Below are 18,161 nucleotides of genomic sequence, written 5' to 3'. Positions count from 1 at the left end.
GGACATACGTTTTCAAAACATTTTTCCCAACTTTATTTTGGAAAAACATATATATAATTCCCAAGTTTTGGAATTTTGGCCCAAAATCGGCAATTGGGGTGATTTTGGGATTTGGAGTTTGGGAGTTGAGATTTTGCCAAAATGTGGGCAAAATTTTTATGGCCAAACATGAGCTTGCCAAATAAATCCCAAATTTATTTTGGCAAAACTCATGGCCAAACGGGTCCTATAGGGCAGCCTGATACACAAAGTATCCTGCATTTATGTAGGGTCCGAGGAAAGGCTGCACCTTAAGGGGGTGTGATGCAGACAACCTACCCTAATGCATATATTAGTGACTGCTTATGCAGCTCGAACTCATAACCTGTAAGTCGGATGAACGATTATTTAAGTTAATTCTTCTAAATCTCATCTCAATATAAACTAATTTGCTTATGTAACGTCCATATGCATCTTTACGAGGGCCATCAAATTTCGAAAAATCAAGAAATTAGTTAAACATCAATCACAAATACATACATTTATTTAATTCTTATTCTTATTAGAGATCCTCTCATTCGCATCTTTCAATAATATTCTGAAGTTTATACCTGCGCATCAGAATTTAGGAAGAGTACTTGACAACTATACCTAATCTTATCCATTTTTATAGGGCAAATAATTTCTTCAAACCACTATATTAATATTTTTTTAATGGTAAAGTTTGTTCCGTGTGATTTATAGGTTACGGATACAAGCTATAGAATCAGGCACGGATACTTATACCATGGTAGACTACTTACATTATACCCTCTTGGGGTACACTCCTTCCTGGACCTTGCATGAACGATGAATACTTCGTGCATCGAACTGTCCTTTTTTATTATATTAATACTAATTCATTATATTCTTACTATAGTTTTCATGACATATTGATGTGATCTAACAGTGTTACCGTGGTCCAAGGTGTTATAAAAGTACTACGTCCATATCTTCGCAAAAAGTATTAGAGCAACTTGTGTTATAGTCAGAGGCAGAGGCAAATCTAGTGCAAAGGTTATGGGTTCACGTGAACCTAATAACTTTTGCATATATTTTATATTTGTACAAAAAACTCATTAAAGTATAAGAGTATTTAGCTTGGAACTCAGCGTTAGTTTAATTATCATGTATATTAACTTGAGATTATTATAGGAATTCAACAACAACAACAACAACGTTCTAGTAAAATTTCATTAGTGGGGTCTGGGGAGGATAGTGTATACACAGACCTTACCCTCTACCCCGAAGGAGTAGATAAGCTGTTTTTGAAAGACCCTCGGATCATTATAGTAATTTATAAATTTAAAATTCCGGATCCGTCTCTGATTATAGTCACATAGTTCCCTGTAAGTTAGTGAAACTTCTTCTGTCATTGGCTGAGCTAGAGGGGCGAAACCCCTTTCAAAGGAAAATCACACTCTATATAGAATAATTTTTTTTATGTATATAATAAATATTGGTGAAAATCCTGCCTCCGTCACTATTACTCTTTTGTGCAAAATCTTTTAGATAAATATATAGATATATAGCTGCAAGTGTAATTGATTACGCCGATAAGTAATGGAATATATCTTTGTACACAGAGACAGAAATGCCGTATGATTATATGAGTTCAATTGAACCCAATATTTTCGACATGTAAACAAAGATATACATGTAAAAACTTAAAAAGTATCTATTAAATTATGAACTCAGAAAATATTTATTACGTCATGATGATCCATCAATCCACATGGCTTTAAAAGTTAGGTGTCACAAGTCTCTATCATTTAAGAAGCACTAAAAAAAGCAAATATCAATGAACCAAATTGCATAACCTAATCTTTGCCAATTTCCACATATTATTCATATTCCCTTTTCCACTAAAACATATTCCCTTTTTATACTCACTTTTGACCCATGCAACTATACTCAATTGCTAATCCAATCTTCACACTTTCCTTTTAGTCCAAATATGTCACCATCTTCACATTGATTAGTTACCCAATTATTTTTCAAGTTGTATTTTTCCTTTAAGAATCTAACATTTGAATGGATACATAATTAGAATAATTATCCAATGGGTTGTTGAGGTACTAATTACAATCCTATTGACATAGATTAGGTATTAGATATATCATTATCATTATAACTTATAAGATGGTGAAGTAAGCACAAGCTCAAGTTATAAGACCCTAGTCAACAAACTAATTTGGTAGCTAACAGAATTATTTGATAATTTATCGTTAATCTGTCGCTAAATAGGAGTAACGATGGATGCTTTTGTTTAACTACGGAATTTATCATTCACTAATTCCTATTTTGTAGTAGTGAATTCAAGCTGACTTTTGACATGATTATTGTTCACTTTCTATCTCAATCGTCCATATCTTTAGTTACCAAGATCACTTAATTGTCTTTAATATTAGTCGAGCAGAATTTATGTAGTTGATTTGGACAATCCTTGAGTTAACATTTGATAAAAAAACATGTATATAAAATTGAAGTTGAGAAACAAAAAAGAACTGTGGAAGTTGTGCTTGTATATTAACTTCACGGTTATAAAGTTTGTAAATGAAAATACATAATTTTAAAATGAAAATTTACCAACATTTAACTTAAAATTCAAATAATAAAATTCAGCAGTAAATACTCGTAACAAAATTATTACTTACAAACATCCGAAATTTACTACTGTAAAAGGGTCAAAATATCTTGTTTTACTCTCTGATGTATATTAAGATCATTCATATATTTGCCGCTAACAAATCATTTGATATTTCTTCTTGACCATAACATAACTCCGGTCTGGACCCTAATCAAATTATAACATAAGGTAATTTGAAGGGCCCGTTTGGCTATAAATTTTTTTTCCACATTTTTCCGATTTTTTTTTCAAAATTAATGTTTGGCAATAATTTTTTTAATTTTCACTTGAAGATGAATTTAAGAATTTTTCAAAAATTTAAAAAACTCCAAAAAGTTATTTTTCAAAATTTTTCACTTCACAAAAATTCAAAAACAACCCAAAATTATATTCTTGTCCAAACACAACTCTAATTTTTAAATATCATTTTTACTTAATTTTTCTTTTTAATACTATATACAAAATTTTACAATTCTTATGTCCAAACGCTCACTTTATCAAATTACAGATGGTGAAATTAAGATGTTTCGTAAATATAGTCCCTCAGAATATGCCACGTCAACCCACCCCTGTCACTTTATCAAAACCCTAATCACCCCCCTCGCTTTCACCTCTATATATATTCCCACCTCTCCTCCATTTGTCCTCTCTTCCCCTCTTTCTCTTTCTCACCATTTCATCACTCCACAAAACACTGACACATAACAAAATATATGCAATATCTATCGATCATATCGAAATCTCAAAAATTTCCTAATTCAAAACCCTAGTTTTTTTTGCTATTTTCATCAAATCACATCCAAATTCTCGAAATTTTCTGTAATGTGATTAACGTTGATTGAAGCATTGTAAGTTTGAGTTTTTGTGTGTATCAATGGCGGAGCGGAGATTCGGAGTAGGTTACGCTTTAGCACCGAAGAAACAAGCGAGTTTCATACAAGCAACGCTCGTGAACCTCGCGAGCGAACGAGGAATCGATCTAATACGAATCGATATGGATAAGCCGTTAATCGAACAAGGACCGTTCGATTGCGTGCTTCACAAGTTATATGGTGAGGATTGGAGACTGCAATTGAAAGAGTTTTCTTTACAAAATCCTCAGGCGCTCATTATCGACTCGCCCGAGTCAATCGAGCAGTTACATAACAGAATCTCAATGCTGCAGGTAGCGACCGAGCTGGAAATTAAGTGCGAAACGGCTTCTTTTGGGATTCCTAAACAGACTGTAGTTTATGACGCGAAAATCGTGTCGGCGAGTTATTTGGAAAGTGAGGGATTGAAATTTCCTGTTATTGCGAAACCCTTAGTGGCTGATGGTAGTGCGAAATCACATAAGATGTTATTGGTGTTTAATAAAGACGGGTTAACTAAATTGAAACCGCCGATAGTGTTACAGGAGTTTGTGAATCACGGAGCTGTTATTTTTAAGGTGTATGTGGTTGGGGACTACGTGAAATGTGTGAAGAGGAAGTCCTTGCCCGACGTGACTGAGGAGAATTTAGGGAAATTGGAGAGTTACTTGTCATTTTCGCAGGTTTCGAATTTGAATACTTGCGAGAAAAATGATGATAAGTACTATAAGTTGATGAATTTGGATGATGCTGAATTGCCCCCATTGAGTTTTTTGACGGATATAGCTAGAGGGCTTAGACGAGCGACGAAATTGCATCTTTTTAACTTTGATTTGATTAGGGATAATAGAGTTGGTAATAGGTACCTTATTATTGACATTAACTATTTCCCTGGTTATGCCAAGATGCCGAATTACGAGAGTGTGATGACAGACTTTTTTTGGGATGTATTGAATCAGAACGACAAGGGTTTCGAGAGTTTACAAAAAGTTAGTTGTGAGAAGGAGGTTAGGATGTTGGTTGGGAATAAAGGGTATGGCGAGGATGAAGGGACATTACCTGTTTCGCCTCTTAAGAGAGAAGAAAAAGAGAACACTATTCAGGTCTAAGGACGTGAAGTGCACAAATCAAAGTTTCATGGCAAAGGGTGGCGAAGGGTCGATCGGAAGATTTGCTCAAGATATGGACTGTGTCGCGGGTTACTGTCAAAACTGCCGAAGTTTCTTTTAGGTAGGGAGTTATTAGTACAGCAGTGAATAAGTAGGTTCCTGATATGGCCTTTTTTTTAAGGCATTAGATGGTGTTCTTTGTTGAAACATGTACATTCTATCTTTGCAGTGGAGATAGGTACTTGCAGATACTCTTTTCTAGGAAAGTTTAGTTTTCTTAAAGGCAATTGTATTTCATTGGCGACTATTTCAATATGTGCCTTTAACTTTGATATCAATGAATTTTGCTGTATTCTCAATGGTTATCATTCTATATTTCCCTAATTTGTCTGTTTTACAGGTCAATCTTATTGCATGTGAATTTTGCATCCTAAATAATGACTGTCTTTCTGTTTATAAATTTAATGACGTAAGAGGAAATCTAGCTCGTTGGAGATTTCCTCTCTGGTGTTTATATGGATAACACTTCATTATACTGTCTTGTTCATGGGAGTTAAAATGAATTATGTCTGCAAGAATATTCCTTCTCTAGACCACAATCCAAAAAAAGCTGTAATATTCGTTAGCTTTTGTATCATAACAGTTAATCCATGTTAGTTGTCAGATTCTCATGTTATATTTGGGTATGGGAGGCAACTTGCTCATTCTTATCTATTTGTCAAGTTGCCATTGAAGGTTAGTCGAGACTTAGGATTCAAATCCCTGTGGAGGCAAAAACCACCAGGTGATTTCTTCCCTTTGCCAGTTGATTTCTTCCCATCTGCCTAAGCCTTGGTGAGCCGAGTTATCCAATACCTAGTGCTGGTGGGAGGATACCAGGTACCTGGTCGAATAGTCGAGGTGTGCAGATGGCGTGGGTGTCCACTGTCATCACGACATAAAAAGGTTGAGAATTATATTCTCTGGTAGTAAGGCTTGAGACACAGTATTTCTACCTTTCAATTTAATGGTTATTTATCTGGTTATCTTTTATTTCCATTCTTGCCGTAGAATTTTCCTTTTATGCTAGGTTTCTGTTCCTCTTGTGTGCTAGGGCTTCTCCTGCTTTTTGATACTTAAGCACTAAAGTTTTACAAATGTGAAGAAACAGGAAAAAGTTTGTCACTGCCTTTTGTTTTCTGTAATTTGTGCTTCACCTTTTTTGCCCCCGGAGAACTATTTTTCAAAGATCCATTTGATCTTGTTTGTCGGTCTGATTCTTGAACAAGATGAAGATTGATTAGAGAGCATGAGTGGATATACCAGGAGTTAGATTCCCCTGCATTTATTCTTGCATTGATGGCCGACTGACAACTTGCTTATGTTACTAATGATCTTTCAACTATCAGACTGTCAATCCCGTGTACTCTTGCTTTTATAACTCTTTTATGTGGATGGACTGGTTGAGTTGCCATTGATCCGTAGGAGCCATCTTGGGAAGGCAGGTTTTCTGCTCTTGTACAGTTTGCTTTGAATTTGGGCCGTATTCCCTGGATTTCCATTTAATTACTATAGCATTATTAATTGTATACTTGTCTTGTTCGTCTCCTTATCTCTATATAGAAATTCTTTGGAGAAATTAATGACCAACAAAAGGATGAATAGGAAACTGTCCGTCGTAGTTGTACTCCATCAAATTTTTAAGAGTAGATAATCCTCTGTGGATTTGCAAGCCTTAGCATTTATACACTCCTTTTCTCTGCTAATTTGCTTCCCCGGTGTATTCTATGCATTCATGGATTGCAAGATTGAAAAGCAGGTTTTGTAAAGGGAAAAAGAGATCACGAGTGTTACAATGGGTTCATTCTCCCACCTTATTTGTGGAGAATTTCACTTGTTATGGCTGAAAGAAATTATGTCTTCAAATTTCCTGATAAAAAAGAAATTATGTCTTCAAACCTAATTGAAAGATGCATATACGTCCTGTAACCTAGTTCTTTCTCTTATGTTTCTTTTGGTCCATGCAATCATTTATACCGAGAAAACAGATTTTGGTACTAGCACTTTCGAGTATACTCATCATTTTTGTTTGGTATAGTTTATTTTTCCTTTGGAGGATGGTGCATGTGTACACTCCTTTTTGTTTACTGTAGGGGATGTGTATTGACAGACTATATGATGCACAACATATGTATGAGATGTTAATGCTCAGAAGAAACTTACCACTAAAGAAAAGGACAACAAGGAAAAGAAATGAATTATGACTTGGGATTCTATTTGTCGTATCAATTTGTCTTTTATGATTCTAGTTACACTTAGTCTTTGATCAATGTATTCCCTTTCAGTTTCAGCTAAGAGGCTTGTTTTAGGTCATCGTTTGGATAAAAAACAGTCCTGTCTCGAAAAAGTAGCTTAAATTTATCATGCTGACTTATTATGCAAGTTTTAGCCTGAGTGATTTGATGTTTCTATATTTATTACTTTCTCCGTTTCAACTTATGTAGTTATGTGTCTTAATTGACTAGGCACGAACTTTAAGAAAGGTTGGAAAACTTTTGTATCTTGTGTCCTTAGTAAAGGTGTATGACATAACAAAAATACTAAATATAGAAACATGACATTCTTTTTGAAACAGACAAAAAAAGAAAGTAAAGAAAGTAAGACACATAAACTAAAATAGAGGGAGTACATATTAGGACGTGACCTAAAGAAGTAGGTTTTGGATTATGAGTACTTAACGCGACATTTTAGGGCTTCATATCTCTAATTTATGGACGTTGTTCCACTTGACATGCATAGCTTCTGTGATTTGTTGTTGCAAATAACATAAATGCTTTCCCTCTTCTTATTTGTTATCTAAAATAATTGCTTACAGCTTGATATAGATTGCATATATACGACTCTGTTGATGAGATAACGTTCATATTAAGTTGCATAATTGCGCCATATTGAACTGGCACAACTGCGCTTGCATGACTTGACAGGGGGAGGAAGATGGCTTTTTTAAATGAGTTGCATGGATAGAATTGGCAAAATCCTGGGTGCTTGGAAACTGTGAGATGTAATACTAGGAAAAAATTTCTAGCTTTAATAACAACCATGTCTATACTTTTGTTTTATGTACTTGCGTTGTTGCCAGTTAGATGGATCTTTCTGCATGCTTGTATCTCACATTTCACATGAGCATCTTGGTTATGCTCCTTTTAACTGCAATTTTTGTTTTCTGGAATGACGCAAAATATGCTTGGAAAGATTCTTACCAGGCAGGAGGGAGAGTTGCAGCTGATTTTGATCCTTGACTAGCCTAGCCTTAAGTGCTCTCACCGTCTAGATTCTTGGTTGATGAGGATCTGTGCTACCCTTGAATAGAAGAGAGAAAAGAGAAACAGATAGGAAGTAGGCTAGATCTTCATATCTAGAAGTGCTCAGGCCAGCTTTTCCATGAGGGAAAGCTCTCTACATATAGCGGTTTCTGAGAGGAGTCAGGGCTAGTGCATGTTTTCGTACTGTTCAGAATCTAAGCATGGCGATGCTATTCTTAGCGAAGGAAATATTAATCTTTGTCAAGATGTTTCCTTCTGGTTAGAAAAGAAAATGTCAACTTATATTTTTTGTTTTGGCTCTGAAAGGTAACTCTCATCTTTTGTGAGCCGAGGGACTATCGGAAACAACCTCTCTGCCTTCAAGGCGGGGGTAAGATCTGCGTACACACTACCCTCCCTAGACTCCACTTGTGGGATTTACTGGTTTTTTTTTGGGTGTTGTTGTTGTACTCTGAAAGGTAGTAATACATTCTCAATCATCAGAAAAGAAAGTGGTACAGCTACTTCTTTTCTTTCTTCTTCTTGCCTTTTATGTGGCTTCACTTTAAGTTTTCCATTTTCCTCGACAGGTCAAGTTCTAAATAGATTTGCCATGGTTTCACTTCCTAGGGGTTCCTTTTCTTTTTATCCTTTTGCTGTATATGAATTGATTCTTTTAGACTTCTCAGTGTTACCTGACTGCACCTCTTCATTTTATACACCTACTAAAATTATAAGAAGCAGGTAATAACAAGAAAGGAGGGAGACTTGTCTCAATGTATACAGTTAGGTTTTCAATTTGATGAATTAAATCAGATGTTCGGTCTTACAGGGGAAACATATAGTATGCAATGATGTGCTCTTTCCTTAATGGTAGAAATGATTTAAGGAGTTCAATCTTGAGCACCTTGACCAAATGTGTAATCGAAATCTATTTTAGACATAGTCAGTTTTATTAGCATTATAGAGAGGATCAGATTCATAACACTACATTGAGCTTATAGTATATCTTCGAACTCATTCAATTCCGTGGATCCACTGTCCTTTATTCCATTTTTCTTTCCTTCAGGACAAAAGGACATCTCCACTTGCATTGGTTACTTCTCAGCAGTCCTATGATGTCGCTCCTGGTGAAATTTTTTGTCAATTTCTTTTTGGGTAAAAAGTTTTCTGCTCTTCCTGAATATAAGTTATAAGCAGGACAGGCAAGATAAGTGAGATGCCCTGAGGTTTTGATACGGAGTATTTTGTTAAACTTTTGAAGGGCATCTAACTGGACAGTTTAAATAAGGTAACAGATTTGTGTCTTTGGGAAATAGTAGCTTGGCCTCAAAAGAGTAGCAATTACATCTGCATGCTATGTAAGGCCATTTTAGAGGACAAGGAGTGTGTCCCTTTATTAAGGACCTACACTTGAACTGGTGAAGGTGTTAAACGGTGGATTACTTGATGCTACTGGATTTCACCGCCTTCTATAATTGCCAACCCATTAATTGCTTACACCTGACTTTCCTGTTAGATACCGGTATAATGCTTGCTGGTTTGAACAGCTTCAGCGTACTAGATAGCTTGGGATTTTGGCTCTGTAACTTTAGTAACACTAGCCTTGGTAGAATTGACATTTTCAACACAGTAGAAGTGCATATTAATGCTTCTTATTGTGAAACTTGAAACAACTGCAATGTTCACCCATTCTATGCACTAATCTGCTTATCGTTGCTGCAGTGTAGTATTTTTGTTGTCATACAAGTTATTTGTCTGATTTTGGCTTTCTAATTTATGGACATCACACACCTATGCGTCTTCTAGTTTTTACCCGTGTGCTTGAGGCATCTAACAAACATTAGCAGAGTTTTGGTGAAAACATGAAATGGGGTTCAAGCCCCCCGTGTTTGGACATCTTCTTGAACCAGACTAGAAAGGAAAGTAAGACACAAACTAATATAGAGGGATTTACATATTAGGACATGGCCTAAAGTAGTGGATTATGAGCACTTAGCTCGACGTTTTAGGGCTTTTATCTTTAATTTATGGACGTTGTTTCAATTGACATGCATCGTTTCTCAATTTGTTAATGCAAATAACATAAAGGCATTCCCTCTTTTTTGGGCTATAACTAATAGTCAGTTATACTAAATGCTTTGAGCTTGATATGGATTGCCTATACATGCCTCTGTTGATGAGATAACCATATTAAGTTGCATAATTGCGCCATATCGAATTGGCACAACTCTACTAGCATGACTTGTCATGGGGGGGAGGGGGGGTTGGGGGAGGGGTGGAGATGGCTTTTTTAATAAGTTGCATGGATTGAATTGGCAAAATCCTGAGTGCTGCGAAAGTGTGAGATGTACTAGGAAAAAATCTAGCTTTATAAACAACCTTGTCTATACTTTTGTTTTATGTACTTATGCTGTTGCTAGTTAGATGGATCATTCTGCATGCTTGTATCTCACATTGCACATGAGCATCTTGGTTATGTACTCCTTTTAACTGCAACTTTGTTTTCTGGAATGACACAAAATGTGTGGAAAGATTCTTACCAGGAAGGAGGGAACAACAACAGAATTGCAGAATTGATTTTGCTCTTCTTGACTAGCCTAAAGAGTGGTCTCACTGTCTAGATTCTTAGTTGATGAGGATCTATACTATAAATAGAAGAGAGAAAAGAGAAACAGATAGGAAGTAGGCTAGATCGTCATATGTAGAAGTGCCCAGGCCAGCTTCTCGATGAGGGAAAGCTCTCTGCATATAGTGGTTTTTGAGAGGAGCCAGGACCTAGTGCAAGTTTTCGTACTCTAGGGAATCTAAGTATGAGCGACGCTATTCTTAGCAAAAGAAATGTTAATCTTTTCCAGATGTTTCCTTCTGATTAGAAAAGAAAATTTCAAGTAATAGTTTTTGTTTCGACTCTGAAAGGTAGTAGTTAATAGAACATACATTCTCAATCATCAGAAAAGAAAATGGTACTTCTTCTTGCCTTGTTTGTTGGCTTCCCTTCAAGTTTATCCATTTTCCTTGACAGGTGAGGTTCTAAATTGATTTCCATGGTTTCACTTCCTAGGGATTCCTTTTCTTTTTTTCTTTTCTCTGTATGGGAGAAATGATTTAAGGAGTTCAATCTTGAGCACCTTTACTAAATGTGTAATTGAAATGTTTTTTTAGATATAGTCTATAGTTGTATAGCATTATGGCGAGGCTCAGATTCACGACGCTACATTGACCTTATAGTATATCTTCGAACTCGTTCAATTCCGTAGATCCTCTGTCCTTTATTCCTTTTTTCTTTCAGGACAAAAGGACATTTCCACTTGCATTGGTCACTTCTCAGCTGTCCTATGATTTTGCTCCAGGTGAAATTTTGTTGTAATTTCTTTTTGGGTCAGATAAAGTTTTCTGCTCTTGAAGTCTAACTTATAAGTAGAACAGGAAGGATAAGTGAAATGCCGTGAGATTTTGATTCGGAATATTTCATTAAACTTTTGAAGGGCTTCAAACTGGATAACATTTTAGATAAGGTAACAGATTTGTGTCATTTGGAAATGGTAGCTTGGCTCAAGAGTATAGCAATTATGTCTACATGCTATATAAGGCCTTTTTAAGGACAAACAGTGTGTCCCTTAACTAAGGACCTATGGTTGAACTGGTGAAAGTGTTAACCGGTGGGGTTACTTGATGCCTCTGGATTTCACCGCCTTCTATAATGGCTAACTAATTTAATTGTTTACTCCTGACTTTCCTGTTAGATAGCGGTATAATTCTTGCTGGTTTGAACATCTTTAGCATACTAGATAGCTTGGGCTTTTGGCTCTGTAACTTAAGTAACAATAGCCTCGGTATGATTGGCATTTTCAACATAGTAGAAAGGCATGTTAATGTTTCGTATTGTGAAACTTGAAACAACCGCAATGTTTTCTCATACTAAGCACTAATCTGCTTGTCATTGCTACAGTATAGTATTTCTGTTGTCATGCATGTATTGTCTGATTTTGTCTGTCTAATTTGTGGACATTGTGCAGCTACGCGTCTTCTAGTTTTTTACGCGTAAAGGCATCTGATAAACATTAACAGAGAGTTTTGATGCAAATATGTATGTGGACATGGTGAGAGTAGCCAATGATGCTCAGCCCTTTGCGAAGCACCTGTGAAGCCAGGTTCGATAAGGTGTTCTGTTGCCTCACAGAGAAGCAGGTACACTCATTTACTGCTTAAATCTAAGGCCATATGCTGCAGGTCTAGTTGTTGTTTTATTTTTGGGCCAGTTTGCATGCACCTAGACTATTTATTTACCTCTTATATCGCACCAACTCAAGTATCGGCTAATATCCATCAAGGCTTAGGTCAGATGAAAAGAAATCATTTTTTGTCTCTGCTGCCATTTAAATTGTGGTCTCCCATGATATTCACTCCTTAGATTTACTCTAGGTTATACTCTGTGTTTTTGTATTAACTTAATTTTTGGCTTATGGTTCAAAGGTAACTTCTAAATTTTAGTTTTGCTCTCCCCCCCTTCACACCCCCCCCCCCCCCCCACACACACACACATTTCCGTGCGAAATAAAATATTTTCCCCAGGAAAATAATTGATCTTCTTTAGATAATTTTTTGGTGTTTGGGGAGAGTAGAAATATTTACCAATATTTGGCTGTCAAAATATTACATACCGTAAAAAAAGTTTTTCTAGCAAATATGGTACCTATTTCTATTCCTCTTTGAAAGACGTAAGCAAAATATAGGTGGGGGTGCTAGATAAAACAACAAAAGACCTAGTAAAATCCCACAAGTAAGGTATCTTGGGAAGGTTAGTGTGTACGCAGACCTTACCCCTACCCTGGGGAGGTAGAAAACACTCGGCTCGAGAAGAAGAATAGAAACAAGCAACTATCAACAACAAAGGCGGATGCTAGGTAGATAGTAAAATTATTATATGCTCTTTTCATTTCTTTCCATAGCAAGTTGGCAAAGACAAATTTGACCTTCACGGATTCAAGTTCTGAATTCTATTATTGCCCATCTGATTTGTATTTATTTAGTGGATTTTTAATACAGTTATTGGGTTCGAATGAATCCATAACTTTACCGTTCAATCATATCGATGGAAGTCTCCCACGTAATAAGTATGAGTTTAATTCTCGACATCCCTTTTCTCTTTGCCTTTCCAAATCCCCTATATAACAGAGTTTTGTTGTAAAAAAAAAAAAAGAAACTAAATTACGTGCGGCAAATTGCCTTCTCTTCTTTTCCCATCAATAAATTAACTTAATCAATTTGCAAAAAAAAAAAAAAAAAAAAAAAAAAAAGAGAAGACAAAATAAAGAAACAAAGCCGCCTAAAAATGTTGGAAAATAGTAATAAAACTAATGACATCATATCTGGTAATTAGTCAATGGGGGTGTTGAGAAGAAGCTGGTAAGACTTTCTGGGAATTCTTCTTTCTTTTCTTAGTTAATTTAAATTATTACAAGTATTTTGAAATGTAATAATAAAAACCATCAATTGGGAAATTTTAAGAAGGAAAAAAGAAATTGAAAACAAGAATCAAATAATTTTTGTTGGATTTTTCTACCAAACATGATTTCGAGTTGATTGTTGACTTGAAAGCAGACAAAATTAAACTATCAATTCTTGAAGAGAGTCGTATTCAATTTCTTCTATCTCTATCGTTCGAATAAGATATTAAAACTAAATGATACCCTAATGGAGAACTAGTGTTAGTATTATATCGTAATTAGTTATAGTCCATCTTTTTTTAAATCTTTCTTCAGTGTAAAAAAATTATACACCATTACATTTACCTTGAGTTAATCTGTCTTATTTTCAAAATTATAAATCTCACATTTTAATTGCATTTAGATAGTCTTTGGTTAACGATCATGTAAAAATACTTGATCATGTAAAAAAATATTTATACTGACGTGCATATAACTTAAACTCGAGAATATATCAGTGAAGCATAATAACAACGACAACAACAACCCAGTAAAATTCTATTAGTGGGGTCTGGGGAGGGTAGAGTGTATGCAGACCTTACCGGCTTACCTCTATTCCGGAGGGGTAAAGAGGCTGTTTCCGGGAGACTCTCGGCTCAGAAATAGATTCGTAACAACAGAAGAAACCAGAAAAAGTAATATCAGCAACGTGAGAGACAATAAATAAATGGAAAAGCAATAACACAAATACTATGCAAAAGTGTAAAATACAACATAAACCGCTAGTAGTCCTAGACAAAACACTTTCACACTAGCCGGTACCAAAGAGAAAAAACGTTCGACTACCCCTTAACCTACAACCTTAATGCTCGACCTCTACACTCCTTAACCTACAACCCTAATGCTCGACCTCTACACGTTTCCTATCAATGAAGCATAATAACTGGCTACGTAATTGATTGCCAATAGTATTGGAGTCCATATAAAGCTAATGGATAAGAGATAATTAGTTTAATCTTATTAGCTTATGAATATAAACTATTAGGAAACTAGAAATAATAGAGAGTCGTTGAAGCGGGAGATAGGGGTCTTCTATCATGTCATATTGGAGTATAAATTTTCTGAATAATTCAAAAATAAAAGTTGTAGACGAGTTTAATTAAGTTCCCTAAACTAGTCGCGTATAACCTATTTATATAATCAAGTCAATCGTCAATTAATTACGAGTAAATATCTATAATAAGAGTTAAGCGATATCACTGGTTAAACTGCATTTGTTAATGTAAGAAATTATATACTCATTCCGTTCACTTTTACTTGTCCCTTTTCACGCCTCTTAAAAAATAATAATTATAGTATATATTTTACCATATAACCCCTAATAATGATAGCATTTCAAAAGTCTTAGGAAATAATTTTGAAAATGAGTAATTAATGATCGGGGTAAAATAGGGAAAAAAAGATTGTCTTTCTCTTGATTTATTATAGTGAACAAGTAAAAGTAAAAATATATTTTTAATATAGTGGAGAAGCAAAAGTGAACGGAGGGAGTATAACTTAAATCCGTTGTACATTTATCTAAAATTAGAAAACTAATTACCTATTCATGAAAATAAGTACTAGTAACTTGTTGGAAGCCGCAACTGACTAATTAACTGATCAGCTTTAGTAAAAATCTGTCTGGTTGGTCATATTGTGAGGGAGTAGTTACAAATTCTATTTTGACGTGCATTAAAAGCAATTCATGGAAGAATAAAGATTTACAATAATATTTCTTTGAAAATCTAACTAACTTAAATCTTAGTTTATTTGAGAATATACGTAATAGATGAAGTAGAAATAGATTAGTACTTATGGAGTAGGTATTAAATACCATTGTGTAGCTAAGGTCCGGTTTTTTCCCGGATCTCGCATATAGTGAGAGCTTAGTGAACCGTACTGCTTTTTTGTAGCTAGGGTTATCTATCCACGAAAATAATTAAATCTACCTAGAATTATTTCTTTAATGAACATTTGATATCCGGCCGGTATCAATTGGTTCGACTAAACTAGATTCACGCTGCGTAAGATTAATTAAAAGGGAAGCGCTTCAACCATCATGATTATATCGTAGTGATTGGAACAATTTTAAATTTAAGCCAATAGTTGATTTATTAATTAACTGTGTGTCCTAGTAGAAGCGGAGTCAGAATTTCAAGTTTATGGGTTCGAGATTTTAATCGTTTGATGTTACTTGGTTCTAAATAAATAATTTGTACATATTCAATGAAAATTTTAAGATAAATACAAGGTTCGAACCAAAACTATCGGGTTCAGCCAAAACCGGTCCTGACACTCTAGCTCCACCCCTGATCCTAGTAATCAATAATAAATAAATATTATTCAATTGGAGTGCAATATTTGGATATCATCCCTGAGATAGGAAGTTTCCTGGAAAGTTGAAAATAAACAAGAATTTTCGAGAAGTTCCAAGATTGACTTTTGTTAGTGAAACCAAACCAGAGATTTGGGATTTGTCATTCAAATGTTTTCTTTTGCCATTTCCTTCACGCTATATGCTATTTTTAGTGTCTTTATCACAGTCTACTTGTAACTGAAGTGAATGGAGCTAATAAAAGAATGAAGAAGAATTAACCCAAATAGGCGTTCACCCAATCGCTTAAATTAAAAATAGGCAGTGAAAGTATCATATATGCATAATATTTATATTATATATGTATAATTGTATATAATCTATGTATATGACTATAAAAAGTAGACAATGAATATGACCGACTATTTATGTAAACATAAAAGAAGCCAAAAAAGAAGAAGAATAATTTTTAGCATATGTACCTTCTTCCCAACCCCCTATTGACAAATATATCACGTGACATCACTGTTGAATATTACATTTTTCCTTTCTTTCTTTCTTTCTTTTAGTTTTACACCCCTCGGTACATGCATTGAGGTCTAACTAAATCTACATTCGAACTTCAGTATATTATGCTGGAATATTTTTTGGATTTTGAACATTATTTTCGTTTAGATTTATCTTTACATGAAAGTGGCTAAATTTCGATTACTTTTGAAACTGTATTTTTTAATTACCACTTGTAAATCTGGCTATTTTTGAATTTTTACCTTAAAACGCTCCCTAACAAAGGCGTCCGACACCCCGACTAAATTCGGATTCGCGCTGGGAAGTCCCACTTGGGAGATAATGCATTCCCTAATAAAGGCGACTCTATACCCAAAACTCGAACCCGAGACCTCTGATTAATTTAAAATAAAAGAGTACTTACCGTTCCACCATATCACTTGTTGGTTACATTTTTTCTTTAATTTCAAAGAAAAGAAAAGACTACTTTACTGTCCCTATAGAAGATAATGACATAATTTAATTACATGGAGATAAGAAATCTAAATTCTCACTTCTTCCACAAAAGTCAAATACTAATTATTTAACTTGATGGGTAAAGAATTATAAGCAGGTAGGATTTGCCTACCTCCACCAAATAAAGGTGGAATTAGAAAAGAAAAATCAATAATCTTTCAATTAAATAGCTAGGAAATACATTATTCAAAAGATTGAGTATATCTTTAACATAGTTTGATGTATTTGTTGGAAAAGCCAATTAGAGATTTGACCTTTGCTGGTATTTAGGAAAATTGTTTAGTATGTAGTAAGTTACATTAAATTTGCGTATGTTGACTTAATTCTAACCTTACTACCAATATAGTCGCTAGAGTTTAACCAATATTTTAGCAGTTAAATACTAATCAGTGGAAGGAAATAATTTTTATCATGAGTTTAATTTTTATATACAGACATCGTAAAAGAATATTTATACCGTCACCTAAATAATAACTATAATTAATTGTTCATAAAGAGCAAGATTAGTGATACTGCCAGGAATGCAACACAAATTACTTGCTACAATAGCAAAATATATAAATGTAAAAATTATCTATACAAATGTGATGATCCGATGGGTCATCTTATATTTTAGAACCTAATTCTGTGTTTCGAAGCCTTAAATACCTCATTTTAGCCTTTCTTGATTTGCGTGCATGGTCCGGGTATTTTTCTGAAGGCTTATATGCTTAAAAAACTGATAAAAATAAGAATTTTGCCTTAAAAATTTATTTGGGTTGACTTCTGTCAATATTTTAAGTAAACGGATCCGGATCCGTATTTTGACGGTCCCGATGGGTCCGTATAGTAATTTGGGACTTGAGCGTATGCCTGAAATCGAATTCTGAGGTCCCTAACTCGAGATATTAATTCTTTATGAAAATTAAAAGTCTAAAGGTTTAATGATTTTTAAGAATTGACCGATGTTTGAAATTGTTGATACCGAGTCCGTATGTTTTGGGAGCCCGCTATAAGTCCATTATTATATTTACGATTTGTCTCTCTAATTTGGTGAGAAAGGGAGTTGGTTTGACGTGATTCGGACGTTCGGTTGTGAAAATAGAAGTTTTAAAGTTTTCTTGAAAATTTCATTTGATTTGGTGTCCGATTCATAGTTCTAGGTGTTATTTTGGTGTTTTGATCACGCGGGCGAGTTCGTATTAGGTTTTTGGACTTGTGTGCATATTCAGTTTGGAGCCCCAAGGGCTCGGATGGATTTCGGATAGGCTACGGAAGGTTTAAGACTTAGAAATCTGGTTTTTTTATGCTCAACTAGTTTTCTGGTGTTTTCTTCTTCGCATTCGCGAAGGTACTATCGCGAACGCGAAGAGTGAACTGGGTTGGGGGAGGTTTTGTTCTACGCGAATGCGAGGCCATGGCCATGAACGCGGAGCATTAGGGGGTCTGCTCTTCGCGAACGCGATCGGCAACACGCGGACACGTAGAG

The 18,161-nt window shown here is 35.0% G+C and overlaps 1 protein-coding gene across 1 annotated transcript; it reads left to right on the top strand.

Annotated features, from left to right (window-relative positions):
* Nucleotides 1–3,293: 3,293 nt before the first annotated feature.
* LOC107804003 (inositol-tetrakisphosphate 1-kinase 1-like) lies at nt 3,294–4,966 on the top strand. The gene has a single exon (XM_016627808.2). It carries the CDS (start codon nt 3,522–3,524, stop codon nt 4,605–4,607), a length of 1,086 nt encoding a protein of 361 aa, XP_016483294.1. The 5' UTR covers nt 3,294–3,521; the 3' UTR covers nt 4,608–4,966.
* Nucleotides 4,967–18,161: the final 13,195 nt, after the last annotated feature.

This window comes from Nicotiana tabacum, chromosome 5 (genome assembly GCF_000715075.1).
Source record: "Nicotiana tabacum cultivar K326 chromosome 5, ASM71507v2, whole genome shotgun sequence".
In the NCBI taxonomy this organism is placed as follows: domain Eukaryota; kingdom Viridiplantae; phylum Streptophyta; class Magnoliopsida; order Solanales; family Solanaceae; genus Nicotiana; species Nicotiana tabacum.
The sequence above is the reverse complement of the archived record's forward strand: the minus strand, read 5'-3'. Positions and strand labels throughout refer to the sequence as shown.

Bases quoted from the DNA above. Each gene is read 5' to 3' on its own strand.
- LOC107804003 (XM_016627808.2), top strand. From the start codon at position 3,522: ATGGCGGAGCGGAGATTCGGAGTAGGTTACGCTTTAGCACCGAAGAAA.